This window comes from Heterodontus francisci, chromosome 3 (assembly GCF_036365525.1).
Source record: "Heterodontus francisci isolate sHetFra1 chromosome 3, sHetFra1.hap1, whole genome shotgun sequence".
NCBI lineage: Eukaryota > Metazoa > Chordata > Chondrichthyes > Heterodontiformes > Heterodontidae > Heterodontus > Heterodontus francisci.
In genome coordinates, this window is record NC_090373.1 from 189,832,653 (window position 1) to 189,855,787 (window position 23,135).

Sequence of the window (23,135 nt, forward strand, 5' to 3'; positions counted from 1 at the left end):
TGCTCATTCTTGATGAGAGTCTTCAACCTTTTTTCCTCTGGCGAGTGGGTTGTTCAGTCAATGGTGCCTTCACCTGGCAAATCCACATTTGCAATGGCCAGCATAGGTCACTGGTTAGCCATCGTGATTTAGTCTCTTTTCTCGCTGCCCCCCCACCCCGGCCCCCTGCCGCCATTTTCAGGGAGCCTAGTATGGATGAGGCTAACTGTACTGTCATCCCAGCTAAAATAAGATAACCCAACACTTTCCTAGTTTGAATAGCTTAATCCTGTACCCGGCAGTGTTCAATAAGTTTGCATTGTGCTTTGCAACTATCTGTGAATGGTGGTTTCTTTCTTCCCAACACGTACCTCCCTACAGAGATGTGTGTCCTGGTGGGCACTGTTTAGGATGATCAGCTGCTGTGCAATGATATCCTCAGTGAAAAAATTTAATTGTGGAACAAGTGGAAGATGACTAAATTTGAATCTAACAGTAGATTATTAGGAGCAGTTAATATTGTTGGTTTGGGTCAAATGTGTACATGAGCAGAGCAAAAAAAAAATCTGCCTTTTTAATGCATCCCTACAGTGCTACAAACAACTGGGTATGGTATATAGGCTTTCATAACATGCCCTAAAGTTCATATGAAGGGCTGATCATCATACAAATCCCTCTATGGCCTCGCCCCTCCCTATTTTTGTAACATCCTCCAGCCCTACAAGCCTCCAAGATATCTGTGCTTGTCCAATTCTGGCCTGTTGAGCATCCCCAATTTTAATTGACTTTTGTGGTTAAGGTCTGAGTGTTTGACCAAGTGAATGAGAGGAACAAATGGATAATCTCTCCGTTTTGCAGCAATCTCACTTTGTCTTTGCTGCATTTCCTTTCTCTGACCAGTTTCCACTGTAAAGAAGTTTAATGTCACAAGCACACCAAACTAACATTGTTTTGGATATAGAATTAGAACATTACAGCGCAGTACAGGCCTTTCGGCCCTTGATGTTGAGCCGACATGTGAAACCATCTGACCTACACTATTCCATTTTCATCCATATGTCTATCCAATGACCACTTAAATGCCCTTAAAGTTGGCGAGTCTACTACTGTTGCAGGCAGGGCGTTCCACGCCCCTACTACTCTCTGCGTAAAGAAACTACCTCTGACATCTGTCCTATATCTTTCACCCCTCAACTTAAAGCTATGTCCCCTCGTGTTTGCCATCATCATCCGAGGAAAAAGACTCTCACTATCCACCCTATCTAACCCTCTGATTATCTTGCATGTCTCTATTAAGTCACCTCTCCTCCTCCTGCTCTCTAACGAAAACAACCCCAAGTCCCTCAGCCTTTCCTCGTAAGACCTTCCCTCCATACCAGGCAACATCCTAGTAAATCTCCTCTGCACCCTTTCCAAAGCTTCCACATCCTTCCTATAATGCGGTGACCAGAACTGCACGCAATACTCCAGGTGCGGCCTCACCAGAGTTTTGTACAGCTGCATCATGACCTCGTGGCTCCGAAACTCCATCCCCCTACTAATAAAAGCTAACACACCATATGCCTTAACAGCCCTATTAACCTGGGTAGCAACTTTCAGGGATTTATGTACCTGGACACCAAGATCTCTCTGCTCATCTACACTACCAAGAATCTTCCCATTAGCCCAGTACTCTGCATTGCTGTTACTCCTTCCAAAGTGAATCACCTCACACTTCTCCGCGTTAAACTCCATTTGCCATCTCTCAGCCCAGCTCTGCAGCCTATCTATGTCCCTCTGTACCCTACAACACCCTTCGACACTATCCACAACTCCACCGACCTTCGTGTCATCCGCAAATTTCCTAACCCACCCTTCTACAACCTCAAACAGGTCATTTATAAAAATGACAAACAGCAGTGGCCCCAAAACAGAACCTTGCGGTACACCACTAGTAACTAAACTCCAGGATGAACATTTGCCATCAACCACCACCCTCTGTCTTCTTTCAGCTAGCCAATTTCTGATCCAAAGCTCTAAATCACCTTCAACCCCATACTTCCGTATTTTCTGCAATAGCCTACCATGGGGAATCTTATCAAACGCCTTACTGAAATCCATATACACCACATCCACGGCTTTACCCTCATCCACCTGTTTGGTCACCTTCTCGAAAAACTCAATAAGGTTTGTGAGGCACGACCTACCCTTCACAAAACCGTGCTGACTATCGCAAATGAACTTATTCTTTTCAAGATGATTATAAATCCTATCTCTTATAACCTTTTCCAACATTTTACCCACAACCGAAGTAAGGCTCACAGGTCTATAATTACCAGGGCTGTCTCTACTCCCCTTCTTGAACAAGGGGACAACATTTGCTATCCTCCAGTCTTCCGGCACTACTCCTGTCGACAATGACGACATAAAGATCAACAATAACGGCTCTGCAATCTCCTCCCTGGCTTCCCAGAGAATCCTAGGATAAATCCAATCTGGCCCAGGGGACTTATCTATTTTCACACTTTCAAAAATTGCTAACACCTCCTCCTTGTGAATCTCAATCCCATCTAGCCTAGTAGGCTGTATCTCAGTAATCTCCTCGACAACATTTTCTTTCTCTACTGTAAATACTGACGAAAAATATTCATTTAACGCTTCCCCTATCTCCTCTGATTCCACACACAACTTCCCACTACTATCCTTGATTGGCCCTGTTCTAACTCTAGTTGATGTTGAAACTAGTCTGTTGAGATCCAGCTTTAATCTCTCACATGACACATTGTGTCCTCAGCTGAAGTTGGGAATTCATCCCAAGGGAATTTGCAATGAAGAACCAGTTCTACTCCCTTCTACTCTGATATCAATGCAAGAATACATTCATCAATGCTAGCTCTGTATACAATCCCATAAAATGCGTTTTCTCATTACATAAAGTGGCGATCTTCAACTATTTTCCAGTTCTTACTCCCTCAATTTCTGTATTTTGTTTTCTATTTTAGGTGTGTCTTTCTCCCTGATAACGGTGCTTTCTTCGTGAACTATGTGATTGCTTCTGCGTTCATTGGGAATGCCATGGATCTGCTACGCATTCCAGGCCTGCTGATGTACATGATCCGCCTTTCCTTAGCCAAGTCAGCGGCAGAGAGGAAAAACGTCAAACGTGTAGGTGTCTTTGATCTAACTTTTTCTCCTGGTGTACCAGCCACGTACTATTTCTCACAATGAAAGGTTCAAACTCTTTTGAAAGTCATTTTGAAATTGTACCTAGCCCTGTTTGAGGTTATTTTCTCTCAGACACCCACATCATACTCCCAGTGAAAGACTGAGCAGGTCGACTTTGCCAGTGCCACTTTGTAATTGCCAACTAAGCCTGTGAATCAGCAGATCTATCATTGGGAGCTGGAATTCATTCCATGTAGCTCCAGGTAACCCTGCAGGTGTAACAGGTCAGGTAGGTCCTGACTGGACAAGGAATGGGAAGCTCTGTGCATTATTTTAGATGATTCACTTCCAGCAGTCCCTCTGCACATACTTGAGGTTCCTTATGCCTGGGTCTTTACCAACTTGAACCTAAGCTCTGGACTTTACGTAAGTGTGCCCATACAAGGGGAGAGAGTGTGCACTCCATATCAGGCTAACAGAAGCTCTTAACCATGTTGATTCTCAGCAGCTTGGTTTAGAGGCATTTCAATATGCTAATGAGAAACATAAAAACATAGAAAATAGGAGCAGGAGTAGGCCATTCAGCCCTTCGAGCCTGCTCCGCCATTCATTATGATCATGGCTGATCATCCAACTTAGTAATCTGTTCCCGCTTTCCCCCTATTTCCTTTGATCCCTTTCGACCCAAGAGCTATATCTAACTCCTTTTTGAAAACATACAACGTTTTGGCCTCAACTGCTTTCTGTGGTAGTGTTTTCCACAGGCTCACCACTCTCTGGGTGAAGAAATTCTCCTCATCTCAGTCCTGAAAGGCTTACCCCATATCCTTCGACTATGACCCCTGGTACTGCACTCCTCCACCATTGGGAACATCCTTCCTGCATCTACCCTGTCAAGTTCTGTTAGAATTTTATAGGTTTCTATGAGATGCCCCCTCACTCTTCTGAACTCCAGCGAATATAATCCTAACCGACTCAATCTCTCCTCATCAGTCCCGCCATTCCAGGTAAACCTTCATTAAAAGCAAAATACTGTGGATGCTGGAAATCTGAAATAAAAACAAGAAATGCTGGAACGTTCCGAAGAAGGGTCACTGACCCGAAACATTAACTCTGCTTCTCTTTCCAGAGGGGGCGGCGCAGTGGTTAGCACCGCAGCCTCACAGCTCCAGCGACTTGGGTTCAATTCCGGGTACTGCCTGTGTGGAGTTTGCAAATTCTCCCTGTGTCTGCATGGGTTTACTCCGGGTGCTCCGGTTTCCTCCCATATGCCGAAGACTTGCAGGTTGATTGGCCATTATAAATTACCCCTAGGATAGGTAGGTGGTAGGGAAATATAGGGACAGGTGGGGATGTGGTAGGAATATGGAATTAGTATAGAATTAGTATAAATGGGTGGTTGATAGTCGGCACGCTCGGTGGGCCGAAGGGCCTGTTTCAGTGCTGTATCTCTTTTATATAAAAAAAAAGATGCTGCCAGACCTGAGTGGTTCCAGCATTTCTTGTTTTATTCCAGGTAAACCTTCGCTGTACTCCCTCTATAGCAAGAACATCCTTCCTCAGATAAGGAGACCAAAACTGCACATAATATTCTAGGTGCGACCTCACCAAGGCCCTGTATAATTGCAGCAAGACATCCCTGCTTCTGTACTCAAATCCTCTTGCTATGAAGGCCAACATACCATTTGCCCTTTATACCGCCTGTTGCACCTGCATACTTACCTTCAGCGACTGGTGTACGAGAACACCCAGGTCTCGTTGCATATTCCCCTCCGTCAGTTTATAGCCATTCAGATAATCTACCTTCCTGTTTTTGCTACCAAAGTGGATAACCTCACATTTATCCACATTATACTGCATCTGCCATGCATTTGCCCACTCACTTACCTTGTCCAAATCACCCTGAAGCCTCTCTGCATCCTCCTCACAACTCACCCTCCCACCCAGTTTTGTGTCATCCGCAAATTTGGAGATGTTACATTAAGTTCCCTCATTTAAATCGTTAATATACATTGCGAATAGCTGGGGTCCTAGCACCGATCCCTGTGGTACCCCACTTGTCACTGCCTGCCATTTGGAAAAAGACCCATTTATTCCTACTCTTTGTTTCCTGTCTGCCAACCAATTTTCTATCCATCGCAATACACTAACCCAATCCCGTGTGCTTTAATTTTACACACTAATCTCTTATGTGGGACATTGTCGAAAGCCTTCTGAAAGTCCAAATAAACCACATCCACTGGTTCCCCCTCATCAACTCTACTAATTACATCCTCGAAGAATTCTAGTAGATTTATCAAGCATGATTCTACCACTGTTCTCTAAGTATTCTGCTAGAAAATCTTTGATAATAGACTCTAGAATTTTCCCCACTACTGATGTCAGGCTGACTGGTCTATAATTCCGTTTTCTCTCTGCCTCCCTTTTTAAATAGTGGGGTTACATTAGCTACCCTCCAATCTGTAGGAACTGTTCCAGAGTCTATAGAATCTTGAAAGATGACCACCAATGCATACACTATTTCTAGGGCCACTTCCTTAAGTACTCTGGGATGTAAATTTTCAGGCGCTGGGGATTTATCAGTCTTCAATCCCATCAATTTCCCCCAACACCATTTCTCTATTAATACTGATTTTTCCTTCAGTTCCTCCCTCTCACTCAGCCCTGTCTTCCCCAACATTTCTGGTACGTTATTTGTGTCTTCCTTTGTGAAGACAGAACCAAAGTATACATTTAGTTGGTCTGCCATTTCTTTGTTCCCCATAATAAATTACCCTGTTAATGACTGCAAGGGACCTACATTTGTCTTCACCAATCTTTTTCTCTTCACATACCTATAGAAACTTTTACAGTCAGTTTTTATGTTCCCCGCAAGCTTACTCTCATACTCTATTTTCCCCTTCGTAATCAATTCCTTGGTCCTCCTTTGCTGAATTCTAAACTGCTCCCAATCCTCAGGTCTGTTTTTTCTGGCAAATTTATATGCCTCTTCCTTGGATCTAATGCTATCCCTAATTTCCCTTGTAAGCCATGGTTTGGCTACCTCTCCTGTTTTTCTTTCGCGCCAGGCAGTTCATCCATGCGCTCTTTGAATGTTTGCCATTGCCTATCCACCATTTCCCAATAGTAACATTTCCCAATCCATCATCGCCAACTCGCGCCTCATACCTTCATAGTCTCCTTTATTAAGATTTAGGACCCTTGTCTCGGAATCAGCTACGTCACTCTCCATCTTGATGAAGAATTCAGTCATATTATGGTCGCTCATCCCCAAGGGGTCTCGCACAACTCGATTGTCAATTATTCCTCTCTCATTACACAATACCCAGTCTAGGATGGCCTGTTCTCTAGTTGGTTCCTCAACGTATTGGTCCAGAAAACCATCCCGTATACATTCCATGAATTCCTCCTCTACGGTATTGTGACTAATTTGATTTGCCCAATTTATATGCAGATTAAAGTCACCCATAATTGCAGATGTTCCTTTATCGCATGCACCTCTAATTTCCTGTTTAATGCCATTCCCAACATCACCACTACAGTTTGGGGGTCTGACATTTTTTGCCCCTTAGTGTTTCTCAGCTCTACCCATACAGATTCCACATCGTCAGAGCTAATATCCTTCCTCACTATTGCGTTATTTTCTCTTTAACCAGCATTGCAACTCCACCGTCTTTTTTACTTTTTGTCTGTCCTTCCTAAATACTGAATACCCCTGAATGTTCATTTCCCATCCCTGATCACCCTGCAGCCATGTCTCCGTAATCCCAACTATATCATACCCATTTACATCTATTTGTGCGATTAATTCATCCACTTTATTGCAAATGCTCCGCGTGTAAAGGCACAAAGGCTTAAGGCTTGTCTTTTTAACATTGCCTGTCCCCTTCTGTCTATTTTTCACTGTGGCCCTGTTTGATTCTGCCCCTTGATTTCTCTGCCTTTCACTTTTCTTATTCCCCATATTGTCTTTTGGTCTTGTCCTTGATCCCTCCCTCCTCTGACTCCTTGCAAAGGTTCCCATCCCCCTGCCATTTTAGTTTAAACGCTCCCTAGCAAACCTCTACCAAATACTCCCCTTAAGACATCAGTCCCGGTCCTGCCCAGGTGTAACCTGTCCAGTTTGTACTGGTCCCACCTCCCCAGAACCTGTCCCAATGTCCCAGGAATCTAAAACCCTCCCCCTCACACCATCTCTTCAGCCACGTGTTCTGACTAGCTGGCCAAGAAAAAATTGTCAATTTTTTTTTGTCTGTGTGTTTGTTCCCCCCACCCCTATTACGTTTGTTGGAAATCAGGAAATTTTCTTGTGTCGAATCATTGAAGTGCTCCTCATGTTACGCATAGATACTCCCTATATAATACAGATTGCCCACTTGTTTAAGGTTTATCATGACAATCTACTCAAGATACTGTCGAGTCACAATAGGTTAACTAGCCTAGTAATTGGTATTAAAATCCTGAAATCTGAAGATTGATTCCTCAGAGGAGATGAGCATCAGCATTCACTTGACAATACTGTTCAAGGAATGTGTTAACTCTCAAACTTTCTCTTCTGAAACCAACTACCTTTATAACTGAGGGCTGTGAGCTTTTTCCAGTGCTGTTTGTATGTAAAAGTCCACTTGCAAATGCACTTACAATAGTTTCAAAAGTAAAGAGTGATCTGGCAGCCTGTCCATATTGGAGCTAAACTCTGACCTCCGCAGTGGAACATGGGTTGGTATCTGATTATGCCACATCGTTGAGATCCTTGCCTTGCTGAGTAGGTGCAGAATACAGGCCAGATCACCTTACACCATCCAGGAGTCCTACACCTAGCTCCTGGTTCAGGCTGCTCTTTTGCACCTGCTAATGGTTCAGATTTAGAAGCATGCTGAAATCTATCATCCAGCTACTGTAGCACTCTCAGTTAGTTGTTTTAGTGGGAGAAAGAGTTAAGTCTTAATCTGCAATTTAAAATGGGAGTAGCCCACTCGGTAAACCAAAGGTATAACAACATTGGACATGAGAAGATCCCTGGTTCGATACCCCAGACTGTGCTAAATTAATTGATCTTGACTAGCTTAGGGTTTGGGCTGCTATAATTTACCTCATTGCCCCTGTAGTAAGTGGAGTTAAAAGTAGATTGGGTGTATATTCCGGATTGCTGTCCTGCTGTAAAGTACAAGTGTTGGTGGCTAATGAGAACAGAACTGGGTTCAGCTAATGTGCCACACGGGGACAAGCCATTTGCCAACACTGTCTAGTCACACCCATGAAGAATGGGTAGGGTATCAGTGTGTCTGGTGACTTGTACACAAGAACAAGCAATGGTCTTGAGGATTGAGATAGTAAAAAACACTGACAAAAGTATTAAGGAAATAATATCAATAAACTGAGAGAATGACTACTCCAAATGTTTATGTAGAGTGCAGTAATGTGTTTTATTTGATCAATTGAAGGCTTTTTCTGTCCCATTCTTAAATGTACTCTTCTAATTCTGATATAATCTGTGGTCCATCTTCATTCAGGTCCTCACTATTGCCTGGTGTTTGTTTATAGTGTAGTTTTTCTCTCTAAGAACTATCAGGGTCCCCAGGATGCCCTTGCCTGAGACTGGCCTGCAATACCTCATCATATTCATTGCTTGCAATCTCTAGGAAGTGAGAAAGGAAGGAAACGGAGAGCAAACAACAGGAGGAAGTGAAAGAGACAGAGAGGAAAGGAAAGAAAAGTTAAGTAAAATGGAGGAAAAGATGAGTAAAATGGAGAAAAAAGATGAGAACAGGTGAGAGTAAGGGCAAAATAGATATTTGGAAGCATACTTGAACTCAAGAAAAATATTGAAAGAGGCATAAACAGGTAAAGTGACGACTGCAGACAGTCATTGGTTATGTTACGCGGTTTGCACCAACAAACATACATGATATCACTCAGTACAAAGTTAGGAAAATTGGATTAGTATTAGAATAATGCTCTCTAGTGCTGTTTCATTACAGCCACTGCTTTTGGCAGTGAATAGGAGTTGCAGAGCTCCTTCTAAAAGATTTTGAAGAATTGTTTAGTGCAGTCTTGTTCCATTTAAGTAGTTCGATGTTAATGTTGGGAATGGAACACTTCCACCTTTTAACATTGAGCACATTTAGATCTGGTATAGTATGTGTCAGATACAGGTAGAATTCCCTTTGCTCTTTCCCTCTCATCCCCATCCCAATAGCGGTGCCTTGTCTTAACCCACTGATTTTCAAATCATCTGGAGTGGGCCACCTAAAAGTTGACGTAGAAAATTATTGCCCTCACAGGAACTCTCCCCACCGTCTCACTTCTCCTCCCTGCCCCCACAACCCCCACCCTTCCACAGAATTCAGGGACCCCAGTTTGAAAGCCTTTGCTTTAGCTCCCATTTTCCTCTTACCTGATGACAACAGCTGTGCTATCGGTGTATTAAGAGAACAGCCCTTGACAGTACCTTCAGCTTCCTCTTCTGAACAATTTCCTCCAGCTTCAGGCATATTCCTGAAAGAGGAATCAGAAGTGTGCTTTTTAAATAGAGCCAGTCTTAGTTTATATTTGCTCAGCATTTTTGCTGCAATCTATTGTAAAGCACTGTTTGAAAAAGGTGCAGTATAACGTTTTGAGCTTTTTAAAATTTCTGTAGATAGTTTCTTACCAACTTTTATTTTGAGATATATTGATATTAGCAAATGGTATGTTTCCATTTTAGACATCCAATGCTAGTATCCGACCATTCCAAGTCGTTTTTTTTTTTAGCTGAGCAGTGGTCATTCTATTCTGTTCTATCTGAACAGTCTACTTCAGACTGAGAAGAATTCTCCCTATTTGAGCCATAGTAACATTTTTGCACTTCCCACACCTACTTGTGCACCTCTAAAGATAGATGGCCATATTAGAGAGCTGCTTCGTGCTGTCAGACCATCCATGCCCATTAGGACCCTTGGAGCTAACTGAGAGGAGACCCTATCCCACTGGTCTGGGCTGTAACTGAGCCAAGGTTCCAGGTGTGAAAACACTGTATAACCCATTGAATCACCCTGTTCTCATATTCTAGTGTTTTTTTTAAATATAGAATAATTTTGATATTACTGAACTGGTTTGAGTGAATTGGAGCTCAATGATGTGAGCTAGCTGAAATAAGTTGGAGATATAGAAATGAGAGAATTGAAACCCTCCCCTACTTAATTATTGTCTCTGATTTTACAGCTTTCTCCCACCATTGAACCAGTTTCTTCAGTTCATAATCAGCAAACTTTCCTACTGAGATTTGCAATTTGGTTTGACTTCATCTGTCGGTTGCACTCTCTTTCTAGCATCAAGCTTACGAGTTTCAGTTTGGAGCAGCCTATGGGTGGATGATGTGCGTCTTCACTGTCGTCATGACCTACAGCATAACGTGTCCCATTATAGTCCCATTTGGTGAGTATTTGAGTTGTTAGCTTGTTGGATCTGTTTGGGTTATTCCAGATATGCAGCCCCTTCTGTAATTAATGATAAGTCAACCTGAATGTAGCACCCCATCCCTTCAGTGGTGGGTTATCCCAGGTGCAGTGTCTCTCCCTTTTGTTGGGTGGGTTATCCCAGGTGCAATACCCCTCCCTGTTCGTGGGTCGGTTATCCCAGGTGCAATGTTTTGCACTTTTCACCTATGGGTAGGTTTTGAGAAAAGTTGGAAAAATATTTCTCGCAAGTTAGTGCATATGTGGAATAGGATAACATGAAAACAAGAAAGGAGATTAAGAAACAAGGGAGTAAGAGAATGCAATGGATCTGGGTGCCCTTTCCCCTTGGATTTGGGTTATGTGATCCTGATTAGCTGTTTCACTAAATTTGAAATGTTGATTTTCACATGGAGCAAAAGTGACCTCTCCTGGAAGCTTAACAATCTACGATCAATGTAGTGAACAATTTATTTTTCACACAACTTAATGATCCTCAGTATTTTCCATGGTATTCAGTCTACATCATGTATAACTATAAATTACTTTCCAGTTATTGGTTTACAGCTATCAAAACATCCCTTGATGGAGTGAAAAATGAACCATAGTAAATGTATTGGTTACAGTGCATTAGCGTTCCTCTTTAATTAAAAGCTTTTTATGGTGAGAGAATTGGATTAACCAACAGTGGTTGCTTAGCAAAGTGTTATCCTGTATAATTGATTTTTGTTATATGGCTATCTTGTGAGCTCCCCTGAAGGCTTAGTGGTTATGTGCACCTCATAGTCTGCTACTGAGTCATACAGACTTGAAAGGTTCCAGGTTTTTCTTCTATTGAAGAAGCTGACCTCAGCCAAGGCAACACTCAGGATGCTCTGTATTCCTGAGTTAGAGAAAAGAACTATGCGGTGTTCCCTCACCTGTTTGCTTTTCAGTGAACCCCCTTCTAGGAAATGTGCAGATGAGGAAGGATCTTTCCCAATTGTGATGCCCTTCACTTTTGGCTCCCTTGCTGACACTTTTCTATCCTGACACGTCAAGTGTGGCCTCTTATGGGCAGGTACCGGAACACTACCAGGAAGTCAGCACCTTCCTGGCAGTTGGTGAGAAAAATGTAGGTAGGAATGAAAATTCTCTACTAGGTGACTAAATATCAATCTCCATGGAAACTTAATAAACCCTATCCTAAGAGCGTTGAAATTATTCACCCCTCCATGTGTAGAACGACTGATACACAAATAAACTTGGTGCTTAATGCCTGTCACCATTTATACTAATGGATGGTGCAAAAACTGATTGAGATAATGAACCTCCAATGCTAATAGTACTTCTTTGTATATGATCTACATGTATCAGTTTCACAAATATATTTGTTACAGATGCAAAACAGTTTTTCTTTTACACAGAAGAGCCCGTTACTTTTTGTTCAGTACTTTTGAACTGGAGCCTGAAATTTACAATGAATTTGCACTGTATAAAGTTCTCTATTTTAAATTCTGATTAAATGAAGCTGTGTTAACGATTAGATTCTATAGCCTTAACCAAATGGGCAAATTACTGCACTGCATCAGGACTGTCTAACCTTTTAGAACCGGAGCCCAGATATTTGAATTAAAAGCAAGGAGTGGACCATATGATTGGCCACGCATGCAAGACCTGATGCACAGAAGGTTCAAACACTCCAAAACACAACAAAGCAGCACCATGCAGTTTAGATCTGCCATAGACAGAAGAGGCCAAACTTCTCCCCAATGCGCGCACACAACCAGACTTGTCTATTCCCCCATTGAATCTTCCCTTTCTCCTCTTGCACCTCTCCACTGTAACTTGCAAAGTTAGGTAGATTCAGCCCTCCCTCTTAACTTCCCTGGCTGTAGGACTGTGCAAAAAAGGATGCTCCCTCGTTGATGTAAATCCACCCATCAGGAAACAGCATTTATCAGTACGCCAGGATAGGGAAATTTAAAGAGCTTCAGCTCTATTTGTACAGCCTCCCCTCCCTCTCATATTAAGCACATAAAGCTAATTTTTAGCTACTGTAAAAATTTCAGCTCTCAATGGTAGCTAACAATAGCTTTGTGGATTTAATATAAGGAGGGCCCCAATTCTGCTTTCGGTAGTCAAAGATCATAGCCAGTCTGCAGCGCACAAGGCTACGTCCTATCTGTGGCTTCAATAGAGTCACCTAGTGAGGTGACCGGAAGGTAGCCCAGATTTTGTTCAATAACACTCCTGTGAAGCCCCTTGGGACATTTTACTAGGTTAAAGAAATGCAAGTTGTTGGTATGGGCCTCTGCATTGGGAAGAAATCTTGTGCTTTTTTTTTTAACGTACAACGACTTTAAAGGTTGTAGTTGAAAATACGTTTATCCCACTATTTCAATTCACAGCAAAGGATGAAAATTCCCAAAACAAATGGGTTCTTTTCCTGGTTGGTTGAACAAGCAGTTAAAATTTGACTGTATTAGTGAGCCACATATTCGGCAGAGTATGCTCCAGCAGTGTCACTGAGATCTCAGTAAAGCATGTCAGTGGGTGTGTAAAGTTTTTTTTTTTAATACATCTTGCAGATCTCTTGTGGCATTGCTGGTGTATGTGCCGCAAGAAAAGGGAGTAATTGGATAGCTCGTTCAGGCACAGGTATGATGGGCCAACTGGTCTTCCATGCTGTATGATTCTATAAATTCTGCAGTCTGGAGCATGGTTGTGATATTTAGCTACTGACCCAAGGGATGGCAGCTATTTGAAAATAATCGGAGTCAGTTTGAGGTCAATAAATTACTTGCAAGTTCCAAGTCAGTAGAAACCAGGATGACTTCCTGGATTTCTCTTTGTTTTATAGAGAGAGAAATATCCATTTGATGTGTGAAAAACACCCTACAGCACAATTTTGGATTTAATTCTAACAAATTTGGATGTGCTAATAGAGCATATTTTAAGGTGTATAAAACACTTGGATGAAGTATTGGGTGATTACAAATCTGCCACTACTGACACAAAGCCATCATCACCACCATCCCCACCTTGGCCTCCATACAGCAGGCATTGATACCAATACACTGAGCCTGTTCACAACATGGTCAAGTATCTCAAACAATGTACTTGGTACATCAAACAGAGGAAGGGTGAATTGAAGGAATGTATCAACTTTGCAAGTGTCAAGTCATTAACTTGTGCTGGTTCTCCCACTCTGTTGAATAATTGGTGTGTTGCTGCTGCTTTTGTGTAACTACTCAGGGAACACTAACTCAGATCTGTCATCCTATTGTGCATAAACCTTTTATTAGTGCACCTTCTGCATCTTTCTTTCCATGTCTATTGTCAGATGGTTCACATCATTGAAAATAACCGAATCGAAAGAGTAAAAGCCTGTATTGTTTTGTCAAACTAACTTGTTAAATTAAAGATTTTTCTCCTTTTCCCCATCTTTTTTCTCCTCCCCCTGCATGCATTTCTAAGGATTGTTTGTAACATGGAACAGTGGTTCTATTAATGTTAGAAGTTATGAAGAAGGGTTGAAAACAGTTGAGGCTTTCTTATTGAACTTGCTTTTATATAAACACTTTTTGATGTCTTCAAGGCATCCTAAAGTACCTCACAGTCATTGAAATACTTTTGTAGTGTAGTCACAGTTGTACGTAACCAAACATGGCAGACAGTTTGCCCGCAGCAATGTCCTACAAAGAGCAATTAAATAAATGACTAGATAATCTGTTGTAATGCCATTGGTTGCGGGATAAATGTTGAGCAGAACCCACAGAACTACCCTGCTGCTCTTCAAATAATGCCATAAGAAATTTTGTCGACCTTTGCAGACAGATGGGGGCTTCAATTTAATGATGCTAACAATGACTGGTATTTATATAGCACCTTTTAACATCGTAAACTGTCCCAAGACACTTCACAGAAGCAATTATCAAACAAAATTTGACACCAAAAATTGTAAGAAAATATTGGGACTAAAGCTTGGTCAGAGTTAGGTTTTAGGGGTATTGTAAAGGAAGGTAGAGAGATGTAGGGAGTGAATTCCAGAGCTTAGGGACAAGACAGCTGAATGTACAGCCTCTAATAATGGAGCAAAGAAAATCAGGGATGAACAAGGATCGGAGAAGCACAGAGATCTCAGAGGGCCGTATGGCTGGAGGAGGGTACAGAGGTAGGGAGGGATGATGTCATGGAGGGTTTTGTAAACAAGGATGAGTATTTTAAAATTTAGGTGTTGCCAGAATGGGAATCAATGAGCACAGGAGTGATGGATGAGCGGGACATGGTACGAGCCAGAAATAGAGCTTTTGGTGAGCTCAGAATTTCAGAGGATTTGAGGTGGGTCACTGGCAAGGAGTGCATAGGAACATATAAGCAGGAGTAGGCCATTCAGCCCATTGAGCATGCTCCGCCATTCAATACGATCATGGCTGATCAACCATTTCAATGCCTTTTTCCCACACTATCCCCATATCCCTTTATGTCATTGGTATTTAGAAATCTGTCAATCTCTACTTTAAACATACTCAATGACTAGCTTTCACAGCCCTCTGCAATATAGAATTCCAAAGATTCACAACCCTCTAGGTAAAGAAATTTCTCTTCATCTCTGTCCTAAGTGGCTTCCCCCTTATTTTGAAATTGTGACCCCTGGTTCTAGACTCTCCAACCAGGGGAAACATCTTACCTGCATCTACCCTGTCTATCTCTTCAGGTATTTTGTAGGTTTCAGTGAGATAACCTCTCATTCTTCGAACCCCTGGAGAATACAGGCCCAGTTTCTCCAATCTCTCTCCATAGGACAGTCCCGCCATCCCGGGAACAAGACTGGTGAATCTTTGTTGCACTTCCTCTATGGCAATAATATCCTTCCAAAGGCAAAACTGCACACAGTACTCCAGGTGCGGTCGAACCGTGGTGCTATACAATTGAAGCAAGACTTCACTATTCCTATACTCTCATCCTCTTGCGATAAAGGCCAACGTACCATTAGCCTTCTTAATTGCTTGCTGCATTTGCATGTATGCATTTGAATAGTCTAGAGGCAACAAAGGTGAGAATTTCAGTTGTTAACTGTATATTATGTTTAATTGTAAGCAGATGGTGGGCATTAACTAGGGATTCACTTGTGCCTCTATAAATAGACACTGACTTGTTAGGCTAGGAAGTGCTTGTTTGTAATCTGTATCTGTGTAAATACATGCTTATGGAAGTGTGTAAAGATTAGTTCCAGTTCTATCCTTCACCAACTGGCTTCTGAGCTATAACATGGTATCAGATGATGGTTGCCTAAAAGTAAATGGAAGAAGCTAAGAAAAAAGTTTTCAGGCAGAAAACCACTATCCTAGTAGCCATTTTGGTAAATGGCAGAAAGCAAGTGTAAATTATTAGGGTAAGATTACCTTGCTATGTTCTCGGAGTCTGAACCATATGACCAGTGGAAGAATGAAGGGCATATGTGGACACGGTTTATGTCCCTAAAAAGAGGAAACAAGATATAGCCTTGGTGTGAAACCAAAGTGCTGGAAATACTTGGCAGGTTTGGCAGCATCTGTGGAGAGAGCAACAGAGTTAACTTTTCAGATCGATGATCTTTCATCAGAAATGCAGTTCTAATGAAAGGTCACAAACCTGAAACATTAACTCTGTTTCTCTCTCCACAGATGCTGCCATTGCTTTGGTGTTGCTTCCTACCAGAAGTAAAATCAGAAGGCAAGTATTTTACGAGCTGGATGCACGTCAGTTGGATAGTGTTTAAGGTTTGAACTTTCTGTTAGAGTTCATAGATAATATTTAGATTAAGATTTTAGATTTAGAGATACAGCACTGAAACAGGCCCTTCGGCCCACCAAGTCTGTGCCGACCATTAACCACCCATTTATACTAATCCTACACTATTCCCATATTCCTACCACATCCTCACCTGTCCCTATATTCCCCTACCACCTACCTATACTAGGGGCAATTTATAATGGCCAATTTACCTATCAACCTGCAAGTCTTTTGGCTGTGGGAGGAAACCGGAGCACCCGGAGGAAACCCACGCAGACACAGGGAGAACTTGCAAACTCCACACAGGCAGTACCCAGAATTGAACCCGGGTCGCTGGAGCTGTGAGGCTGCGGTGCTAACCACTGCGCCACTGTGCCGCCCTTAACATTGACAAGAAAGATGATCTGTTAAATGCCTATGAGGCATGGTGAGACTTTGATAGATTCAGAAATCAGATGGTCATTCCAGGAAGAATATATCATGGACTTGAACAGTTTGTATAAAAGATTGATTAAGTTCAGTTTGGGAATCTGGGGATTAGTGCTAGCATTTAAATTGTGTGAAGGTGTCTCATATGGAGAGGGTACTGTTTCTAATTGGTGGTCAGTTTTCGGAGCAGGAGACCAATGGATCTGTTGCCTTGAAAAAAATTCCTGGGGAAATGGTCATTTCTTTCAACCATAATGGAAGAAATAGGACATTCAGTGATGACTCAAAAAATAGAGAACTCAATGATTGCCAGATTTCAAAATGGTCCAGATACTGGAGGCAATGTCAATACAATGGGAGGATTAAATACAGGCAGAAGGAGGATGAAAGCACCCTTAGCAGTTCTGGCTATTACAGCAAGACAGAATTGTAACAGCAATAATAGGCAAATGAATCCCTGAAGCAGTTAATTGTTGCTTCAGGTCTGGCTGGAGGTATGATGCGATGAACAGCACAAAGCAGGAGGCAGGGTCCTCAAAATGACACATGACACAGAATTCTGAGTTAGAGGATGAAGGTAATGATGAATCCAAATGAATTCTACTGGTCCCAAGGAGTTTTAGTCCTGTGATGAATGTGTTGGTCGCAGACTCTAACTGTGCAAAGCTGGATAGCGCTTGCACTTGAACAGTATGCGAAACAGATGAGTTAAAGTATTAGCTTGATTCACTAAGTAGTGAGGATTGACGCAAGGTTAAGGAATATAAAAGTACTACTTGCTTCAAGTTTGGTGATGACAACGTAGTGAGGCCACTAAAGAATACTAATTCCATGTTCATATTCTCCAACAAGAGAGAATCCAACCATCTCTCCTTGATGTTCCATGGCATTACCATCGCTGAATTCCCCACTGTCAACATCATGGGGGTTAACATTGACCTGAAACTGAACTGGACTGGCCATATAAATACTGTGGCTACAAGAGCAGATCAGAGGCTGGGAATTATGCGACAGGTAACTCACCACCTGACTCCCCAAATCCTGTCCACCATCTACAAGGCACAAGTCAGGAGTGTGATAGAATACACTCCACTAGCCTGCATGAGTGCAGCTCCAACAACATTCAAGAAGCTTGACATCATCCAGGACAAAGCAGCCTGCTTGATGGACACTCTACCTACCATCTTGAACATCAACTCCTTTTACCACCGATAGTGGCATCAGTGTGTACCATCTACAAGATGTGCTGCAGCACCTTCCAAACCCATGCCATCTACCACCTGGAAGGACAACGGCAGTAGCTGCATGGGAGCACCACCACCTGCAAGTTCCCCTCCGAGCCCCATACCATCCTGACTTGGAACTATATCACCATTCCTTCACTGTCATGGGTCAAACTTTTGGAACTCCCTTTCAAACAACTGTGGATGTACCTACACATGGACTCCAGCAGTTCAAGAAGGCGGTTCACCACCACCTTCTTGAGGGCAATTAGGGATAGGCAATTAATGCTGGCCTAGCCAGTGACACCCACTTCCCAAGAAAGAATTTTTTTTTAATGTAAAATCGCTGGAGTAGGCCACTTTTTAAGGACTGATGTAGTCTCTAGTGAGATACCTATGCTGTTAATAAAGATTCGTGAGAAATGTAAAATCTGTTTTTTAAACAAGTATCAGAGGAAACTGCCATGTCCAATTGAATAAGCTTTCCATTGGCACATGACTTTAACGAGGTAGCTGCCATGGATCTAAACGTATGGGGCAAAGACAAACACACTACTCCAATTGGGGACTAGCCAGAGCTTTATAAAGGTTCAGCATAACTTCTTTGCTTTTGTAATCAGTGCCTCTATTTATGAAGCCCTTTATCTAACCTCTTTCTCTATGTCCTGCCACCTTCAGAGATCTATGTACATGCACCCTGAGATCCCTCTGTTCCTACACACTTTTTATAATTGTGCCATTGTGTATATTGCCTCTCCCTATTCCTTCTGCCAAAATGCATCATCTCAGATTTGTCAGTATTAAATTCCATTTGCCACCTGTCTGCTCATTCTGCTATGTCCTATTGCAGGCGGTTTGTATCATCCTCATTGTTTGCTGTACCTCCAAGTTTGGTGTCATCAGCAAATTTTGAGATTGTACCCTGTATTTCAAGATCTAAGTCACTTATATATAGCAAAAAAGCAGTGATCCCAGCACTGACACTTGGGGAACACCACTGTCTACCATTCTCCAGTCTGAAAAGCAACCATTTATCACAACTTCCTTATTTCTGTCCTTAAGCCAACTTTATATCCAATTGGACACTGATCCTCCTATTCCATGAGCCTCAGTTTTGGTATCAAGCCTTTTATGTGGTACCTTATCAAATGCTTTCTTAAAATCCATTTAAACAACATCCACCGCATTCCCTTCATCAACCTTCACTCTTAATTCATCAAAAAATTCAGTTAGGTTAGTCAAGCATCATCTGCCTTTTACTAACCCATGCTGGCTCTCAATTAACTCGAACCTCTCTAAGTGTTCGTTGATATTTTCCCTGATTATTGTTTCTAAAACCTTACCCACCACTGATAAACTAACTGGCCTGTAGTTGAGAGGACTGTCCTTGCACCCTTTCTTGAATAAGGTTGTCACATTTGCCACTCTCCAATCCTCTGACACCTGCCCCGTATCCAGGGAAGATTAGAAGATTATGGCAAGCTATTCCACCATCTCCATTCCCACTTCCTTTAGCAACCTGGGATGCAAACCATCCGGACCAGGTGACTTATCTACCCCAAGCATAGTCCGCCTTTTTAGTACCTCCTCCTCTCAATTTCTGTCCTATCCATTGCTACTAAAGGTCTGCTCAGGTCCGGAAAAAGAAATCCAACCTGACCCTGACAGAACCACTTCGGATTCTTTCTCCCCCCGCCACGAGTCCCTCCATTTTTTTCCCGACCCGACCACCGGAATGTTTGCTTTATCTACATTCTGAATCCGTTTTTCCCTTTTTCAGTTTGTGCAGATAAGCAACAAAAACTGTAATTGGACTTGAAAGGTTGTTTAAAAAGATGAAATTGGTGCCACAAAGTCAGTGATTGTTTGGTCACGAGTTAAACAGAAACCCATGGAGTTGTGCCCAGACAGGTTGTGCCACACTGTACCAGTATCTGTATTACTTAAAATTAACATAGCATTTGCCCGAAGGCTGAGAAAATATCATTATGCATTACCTAGACTCCTGCTTTACAGGTTGAAATAATTCCTGCAAGTTTATCCAGTGAGCAGGTGAGATGCAGAGCCCAGGAAGGTCCTGAGTGATTATTATAAAATATACAGTATATGAAAAATATAAAATGATCACTGTCAGGACTCTAGTCTACACACAAACAATACAGTACTGTTTGGAAGGTGCTGTCTAAGGAGCCTTGGTGCGTTGTGGATGGTACACACTGCTACCATTGTGTGTCAGTGGTGGAGGGAGTGAATGTTTGTGGATGGGGTGCCCATCAAGCAGGCTGCTTTGTCCTGGATAGTGTCGAGCTTCTTGAATGTCGTTGGAGCTGCACTTATCCAGGCAAGTGGAGAGTATTCCATCACACTCCTGACTTGTGCCTTGTAGATGGTGGACAGGCTTTGGGGTGTCAGAAGGTGAGTTACTTGCTGCAGGATTCCTAGCCTCTGAACTGCTCTTGTAGCTACAGTATTTATATGGCTGGTCCAGTTCAGTTTCTGGTCAATGGTAACCCCTAGGATGTTGATAGTGGGGGATTCAGTGATCATAATGCCATTGAATGTCATGGGGAGATGGTTAGATTCTCTCTTGTTGGAGGTGGTCATTGCCTGGCACTTGTGTGGTGCGAATGTTACTTGCTACTTATCAGCCCAAGCCTGGATATTGTCCAGATCTTGTTGCATTTCTCAACTGACTGCTTCAGTATCTGAGGAGTCGCGAATGCTGCTGAACATTGTGCAATCATCAGCGAACATCTCCACTTCTGACCTTATGATTGAAGGAAGGTCATTGATGAAGCAGCTGAAGATGGTTGGGCCTACGACAGCACCCTGAGGAACTCCAGTGATATCCTGGAGCTCAGATGATTGACCTCCAACAACTACAACCTTTGTGCTAGGTATGACTCCAACCAGTGGAGAGTTTTCCCCCGATTCACATTGACGTCAGTTTTGCTAGGGCTCCTTGATGCCATACGCGGTCAAATGCTGCCTTGATATCAAGGGCAGTCACTCTCACCTAGAGTTCAAGCTACAGCCTCTGTAGCTCAAATGCTCATGTTTTGTAATTAAGGTCCTTAGGAACAGACTACGGTAGATCCAGGGCTTGAGGGTGGTAATGTAAGTTATCATGACACACAGGACAGAGCTATCACATTCAAAGGCCAATTGTCCAGAGTGGGTCCTCGGGTGGTATTCTAGAAGAGTCTAGTGAATGGAGGGATGCGACTATTGTGGAACATGCAGGAAAAGCTGCTGGCAAGTTTAATTATTAGTTAAATGTTCAGGATGATGACCAAGAAGCGAGTTTCATGGACTGACAGAATGGGGTGAAAGAGTGGAGCGTAAGAAATCAGTACTTGCACTACGCTAATGGGTCCGGAAGTGCCAGACAACAATCCCCTACTGGAGAAAGTGCTTCCCATAGAGGGAGATCTAGCAGCGGTCGTCCCGACAGACGCAAAAGGGTGAGTAGACGCTGTAGCTTGAATAGATTGGACAATAAAATGAAGGCCACAAAATCAGTCTCGGCACAGAACTGGAAGCAGAATCTCTCATGATCGTGAAGTTTTAGTGGCTGCCAGTAAACTTGGGGATAATCTAATGAAGGGCAAAACAAAGGGAATTATATAATTAGAGAGTTTGGAGTTTATTCTGAGGTACCAGGTAAGGGACAACCAGCTTTGTCACATAGGTGGATTTGTACTGACAAAGTTCTTGCAGGTGGGCCTTAAAATGCTAAAGCGAGGCCTATTGCTAGGGGTTTTAAAGAGCAACTGGGTGATAGATATTAGAGTGGACTCTCCCACAGCTGAAAAAGTGATCTTGAAAATCTTTTTAGATCTTTTGACAATGTATTCATGGAAGTGTAGATCAATTGACATAAAAGCAGCATTTCTGCAATACTTTTCAAAGCAAAGTATTTCTGAAACTGACCAAGAGGCAGCAGATGCAGAAGGAAAATTGGAAACTAAACAGATGCATCAATGGCCTGAATGATGCTTCCAGGGTGTGGTATTTTTCAGAGATCTGTTTTGCTGAATATAGGTTGTGTTCAACTAAAAGCAGATCCTGCAATGTTTTATTGGTATTGATGATTTTTAATGAGCTGGCCCTGCAAAATTTGAGAAATGTGTTACTCAGAGTAGATTAAAATTGGGAATCTGTCTTGTGGTTTAGATTTTAAGCAGAGTAGATCTGGAATAACTTTTTAAATCAACAATCCTATTTCGAGAATGTTACCCCCATCCCGGTTAATGATATTAGGTCCTCACAGATGATATATCTGAAGAGACAGAGCAATTGCAAAGTTTGATTGGTCAGTTCAACTGGTTGGGCACTCAGACTAGACTAGGTTTTAGTTTTGATGTGTTGGAGTTGAGTACTATTATGAAACATCGTAAAGTTGAGTATGTTATAGGCAAATAAAACATGAAAAAGATTAAATCTGGAGAAATACATACTTTAATTGCATGTTCTTTCGGTCACCAGGTCACATAAGGATAGGAACTTGTCATTTTCAGTGATGCTTCATATTGCTAATCTTCCTAATGTGTATTCTAGTGCACCCGGTTTCATAATATTTCTTATGGGTGAAAATGGGAAAGAATGTCGCTTAGCTTGGGAAGCTAAGAAAATAAGGGTTGTTAAAAAATACTTTGTTTGCTGAAATATTGGCTCTTTTGGCAACCTATTCATGCAGTAAATAGGGGACTGCAATTGTCAAATGTTTTAAGTGAGAATGTCTCATGCGCATACTGAAGATAGTGTGCCCATTGAATGTTATGTAGATAATTGTTCATTGTAGGATAATGTGCACTATGAAAAGTATGATTGTGGAGAGGTTATGGATTGACCCCTCTGGCTTGAAACAAATGCTGGAGGGAAATAAAATCTATAAAATTAAATGGGTGAATACAAGTCATCAACTGATCAGTTTTACAAAAAGGAATGCACATACAATTAAATTGTTCGGGTTCCCAGAGGAGGGGCATCTTGCAATGTGATGCTTTGTACAGAATATAGAGGTATGTGGTTTGATTTGTTTTGAAATTTTGGTTGTATATATAAACTCTAATTTTAATTAGAGAGAGAGAGAGCAAGGAATCGGTTAATTGTATATTAATTGTTTAATTGCAAGCAGGTGGTGGGAATTAACTGGGGATTCACT

General features: G+C 42.1%; 1 protein-coding gene across 6 annotated transcripts in view; it reads left to right on the forward strand.

The window, feature by feature from the left end:
- LOC137365261 (CSC1-like protein 2) overlaps positions 1–23,135 on the forward strand; it is a 302,640-nt gene that overhangs the window by 253,396 nt on the left and 26,109 nt on the right. For all 6 annotated transcript variants that reach the window (XM_068027917.1, XM_068027916.1, XM_068027921.1 and 3 more), the window contains 2 exons: positions 2,961–3,123; positions 10,434–10,539. In XM_068027917.1, coding sequence (XP_067884018.1) covers positions 2,961–3,123; positions 10,434–10,539 — 269 coding nt within the window. The remainder of the gene's footprint in view (positions 1–2,960; positions 3,124–10,433; positions 10,540–23,135) is intronic.